Below are 5,076 nucleotides of genomic sequence, written 5' to 3' on the forward strand. Positions count from 1 at the left end.
GTTTTAACCTTCCTCTACCAAATGCACCTGTTCATATTTTCCTGTGTAATGTGAGCCTCTCCTTCCTGATCCTAAAACCGGTAACATCCATAGGAAGAAGATGATTTTCCTCCCTTGGCCAAAGATCAAGAAAACCTGGACCTGAGGGGCACGTTCTGAATCTGCACCTAAACCAAGGATGCCATGACATGCAGCAACCGGTGTAGAGTGGCCACTAGAGGGCAGTTGAGAATCACCTGACAAAGCCCCCTAGGCTTGGGCTGGGTTTGGGCTTCAGGATTCAAAAGTGCAAGAGGGTTAGTAGTAACCACAACCTGAGATCTAGAGGAAAATGTGTCATATTTCTACAATATCATCTTTGAAGCAAGTACAAATTTTTTGGTATTCATTTCTATCATATCTAGCTTTTCCAGAATTTTCCTATTTTAGGTGTTTGCACAGGACACCTCCTTCCCTTCCCCAAACACCAGATCTCACCCTAGAAGGGAGATTTCACATGCAGGAGGGTTAGTTACCATGACATGAGACCTGGAGGAAATGCTGGATTTTTCTCCTGTATGGGGAATAACATTGATGTATATGTTCATTGATTTCTGTGTCTCCCAGAAATCCCTTCTCTTTCTAAAATGTCCCTGTTGATATGGCAGATGTCTAGTATTCCTCAGGCCATCATTCTTGCGAAAGCTCTGTAACTGTTAGTATTGTAGGGTAGGTAGAGAACCCGCCTACAGTCATTAGGACATGTGAGCCTGAGAACCCAAGATCTGCCTGAGGACTTCACACAAAGGACAGAAAGATATTGTACCTCACTGGACCTTTAAGATACCAGGTACATTTATGGAAGAATTTGATTGACCCACATAGCTTTAGGGGCTGTATCTGGGACAGAATCCCATAGCTGAGGAAACCTCTTATTGTCAACTTTATAGTTTGTTCTGATGACAAAGACAGACTCATCTTTATATAACAAGGTCAGCCCAGATTCCTGGCTATAAAATAGCCTGGGATGGAGACATGGCTAAGAAGTTGGGACTACAACGTAAAGGAGTATTCTGTGAGCTGAGGGTAATTCTTCAGGGATGCCCCTCCCACTCTTTGGCTCCCTGGGGATGAGCCCTTCTCTGGACACCACATAGCTTCCTCCAGTAGCAGCCCTGACCTGGGCTGATTTGCATAACAGGCATCTGTCCACAACAAGGGAATAAAGAGGCCTTGGGGGAACACAGACCAGCCTAGGACTCAAGAAGCAGCCACAGGCACCATGACTTGGAAGGCCCTTCTCATCAGCCTCCTGGCTCATTATACAGGTGCTGCCCCCAGGTCCCAATACACATGCCAGCCCAAGGCTCCTGTATAACTAACCTGGCCTTAATTCTGAGCTCAGCAGAGTTCTGTCTGCGGTGGGCAGGATGCTCAGGACCTGCTTCAGGATGAGACTTTAGGCTGAAATTCCAACATTTTGCTCTCTGGCTTGGAGGAAAGGTGTTGGGCTTGCTCATGGGCCACTATGACTGATTTTGATGCCAGAGGATTCACTTTGTTGCACATATTTCCTGAAGTTCTTTCAGGCTAGGGAAAAACTGGGCATCTCATGGGAAGTGTTTGTGACCATTAGTCTCCTCTCTTATTTCCTTATAGGTTCTGTAGCCTCTTATGTCCTGACACAGCCATCATCAGTATCGGTGACCCCAGGACAGACGGCCAGAATCACCTGTGGAGGAAACAACATTGGTAGTAAAAATGTGTACTGGTACCAGCAGAAGCCAGCACAGTCCCCGCTGCTTGTCATCTATGGTACTAGCAACCGGCCCTCAGGGATCCCTGACCGATTCTCTGGCTCTAAATCTGGGAACACAGCCACCCTGACCATCAGTGGGGCCCAGGCTGGAGACGAGGCTGACTATTACTGTCAGGTTTGGGATAGTGGTGCTGCTCACAGTGACACAGGCAGACAGGGAAGTGAGACAAAAACCTGCCACCAGCCAGGCACCAAAGGCCCTTCCTGCTCTCTCTGATTAGCCTGACAGCAGACAGCATGCCACATGCTGTGGAGGAAGTCTCCTCCCATCTCTGTCTAGATATTCCTGAGTGATGAGTGATGATCCTTCCCAGGATCAGTTGATTCCATTGGAACTTGATGAACTCATTCTTATCAACTTGATCTGCCAGGCCCAAAAGCCACAGCAAGCCATCAGTCACACAAAATTGCATGTTAGTATTAAGTAGAATTTCACTCTGGCAGGGTCTTATTTATGGTTAACTAGGGGAAGAACAGGGCATGGTTCTAGTGTTGAAAATGTGTCTTAGGGAGTTTTAAGGCAGATTTGTCAAGAAGAATTTTGATGAGTATTCATGTAACCAGTGTTGTACTGGGGAGGGTTGGTATGCACTAGGCTTGGGGGATTTTGCTGTGGGTGTTGATTAGTAAACCTCTGTTTGACAAGGTAGCTGTTTTTTTTCAGGCAAGAACTAGTTATTCAGTGAATCCAGTTTTTTAACCTGAGAAATCAGTTTTCAGGAATGTCCCAAAGCAAAGAATTGCAGTTTAATCTCTCATTCTCCTGACTACAAGTGTCCTGGATCCAACAGTGAAACTGACACTGGTGACTTCAGTCCTCAGACCCATCAAACTTTCTCTGCAGGATGAAAGTGACCACTAGAGAGGAGAGCATGTGAAATTCTCACAGAAAAATAGGCATACATGTCTCCATGTACAGAGTACAGAGGTGTTGGGTCTACCATCCCTGTTCTGTAGGACTTGTCAACACTGGGGTAGAAATGAACATGTGAGAGTTCCCTAGTGGTGTCCTTGGGAGGGTTCCAGCTAGAGGAAATGTCCTTGACTACCTGGGCTACTCTGAGGTCTAGCAGAGAGGAATACCTGGCCATCCCTCCTCTAGTTCCTTCCCAGCAGTGTCTTTAGGATCCTATGTCCTGCTACAGCACCCCTTCCCATCATGCCTGCCTTTATCCACCATCTCCTCTCCCTCTGTCCCCTGCTCCAAGGCTTCCCCTGTGCAACCCCAGAGTCCCCTTCTATTCAGTGTCAGGTCCTGCCTAGGCCAGACCCAGGGACATAGCCAGAAGTTTCTGTCCCCATCAGCTTGAGATAAGCCATTAGGGAACCATAGCAAACACCCCTGGGGAGGTCATCCTCCTCTACAACTAAGTAGGTGCCAGGGGTCTGACCTGAGTTTTCCCTGAGACCCACTCACTGGCTTCAGAAACAGCCCAATAAAACCTCCAGGAATCCCAAATTCATTGCAGCTTCTAATGGAACCAGAGACATCTTGGATGCCTCATGCTGGACACACTTCACTTCACCCAATCCTCCTACAAGACCAAAGGTCCTCCATTATCCATGGGTATTGAACCCTGAATCCTACTCATAAGTCATGTGAACTTGATAATTGAGTGTATCAAAAAACACAACACTCATTTTTACATCAAAAGATGACTATTCCCTCTTTCCTTTAATCCATGTATGCCTGCCAAAAAAGTCTAAATTTCACAAGAATAGATACAGCCTAATTTAAAAAGCAAGGAGCTTTTCTATGAAGAATCTGATATTTGAGGTTCCTTTGCTTAGTATTCCTCACAGACACACTCTTTCTCCTTCTTACTGTCACATCCTTAAAGGACAGGCCCTCTGCAGGGCCAGTGTAGCCTATAATCCAGAGTGTACCTCAGTACCTCCCTGGTGTGGTGCTAGTTATGGGCTACTTCTGGACAAGCTATGAGCTGCAGTGAGCAGGGTAGGGTCCTCTTCTTCCTACTTAGGGGACTCAGTGGTGCCAGACATTGAGGATGGCCTTAGGCCTAAGCCTAAGCAACTCCATTTAAAAAACTCCAGTTTGAAACCTGCAGTCTCACCAAGTACACTCACAGAGCCCTCCAGTATGGATTCAAACAAGTTACGTCTCCTCATCCTGATAAACAGAGTAAAGCCTCTGGCAGGCTGTGCTTGCCTTATAAGAGGGAAAGGGGAGAAGATCAGGGTGGAGATCACCAGACCAGCTGTTTCTGACTCCAGAGTAAATGATATAACTGAGAAATCCAGTGGTAGCTCAAAAGGATTGAAAGGGGGAAGGGTGAAAGCCCCAAAATGTAGTATAAATAATAGAGCAAATGAACAGGGATTCAGCCAGCCAGAACAAGGATGCGCTTGAGTTGGGGAGATTGATGAGGACATGACATCCCATCACTTGTCATCAATCCAGATTCTCTGCATGATCCTCACTGCTCTCAAACTCTACTGTCTCATCTGGACCTTGGTGAGAGCCACAACTTCTCTCTTTGACCCTCCCCTCAACTGGTTGTGATAAACAAAGCCTAATTCCCTCTTAAGATTGGAAGCCATCTCGCCAGAGGCATAAAAAGTTAATTGCAGCTTTACTATAAATTACTGCGATTTCTAAACTTGCTTGGAATGCCTGCCCATGTTTTGGACTCACCCATACCTGGCTTCCCCTTACCAGATAGCAACCCTCTCTGAAACTTTAGTGGAACTCATAAATTCTGGCTTTCCCTGGCCAGATAATAACCCTTTCTGAAACTCTAATGGTGCCTCTTAAATTCCTTATGTAGAAATCTAATTTATTCCCTAAGTGCTGACAGTAGACCATTAACTAGCCTTTGTGTTATGCTTGTCAAAATTTTGTTATCTGTAAGTTCTCAAGACACCCCCCTTTTTTGTAACTTTCTGTGTTATAAAGCTGTGCTCCTAGAGAACTGTGGGGCTGTCTTCTGTTCCTGCAGTTTTCGGGAGAGACAGCCCAGCCAGTCAAAATTACAAGCTTGCTTTAATTTGTAGAGTGAATTTGATTTTAATTGGAGTCAGTGGTCTTTTCTTTGCATTGTGGTTTAACAGTCATCCACTCCATGCTACAAAAACCCTGTCTTGGTTCCAGACCTGATCACTGCAGTCTGAGTGAGTGTGCATCTGCTGGACATACAGCCTAAGGCTTAAGACTTTTGATCTGACATTTGAACTTAGCACACAGAGGCAATGTCTGTCATTAGCCTGTCATGATTAAGTGTGTTTTGCAGTGCTTAGAATTAACCTAGAATTATTTG

General features: G+C 45.7%; 1 gene segment (V, D, J or C); it reads left to right on the forward strand.

Moving 5' to 3' along the window:
* Positions 1 to 1,181: 1,181 nt before the first annotated feature.
* LOC124108992 (immunoglobulin lambda variable 3-9-like) lies at positions 1,182 to 2,015 on the forward strand. The segment is given in 2 exon segments: positions 1,182 to 1,307; positions 1,639 to 2,015. Coding segments are annotated over 2 exon segments (423 nt in total).
* The last annotated feature ends 3,061 nt before the right edge of the window (positions 2,016 to 5,076 follow it).

This window comes from Marmota monax, unplaced genomic scaffold (genome assembly GCF_021218885.2).
Source record: "Marmota monax isolate L192 unplaced genomic scaffold, Marmota_monax_Labrador192_F-V1.1 WCK01_AAM20220418_F8-fsc00462, whole genome shotgun sequence".
NCBI lineage: Eukaryota > Metazoa > Chordata > Mammalia > Rodentia > Sciuridae > Marmota > Marmota monax.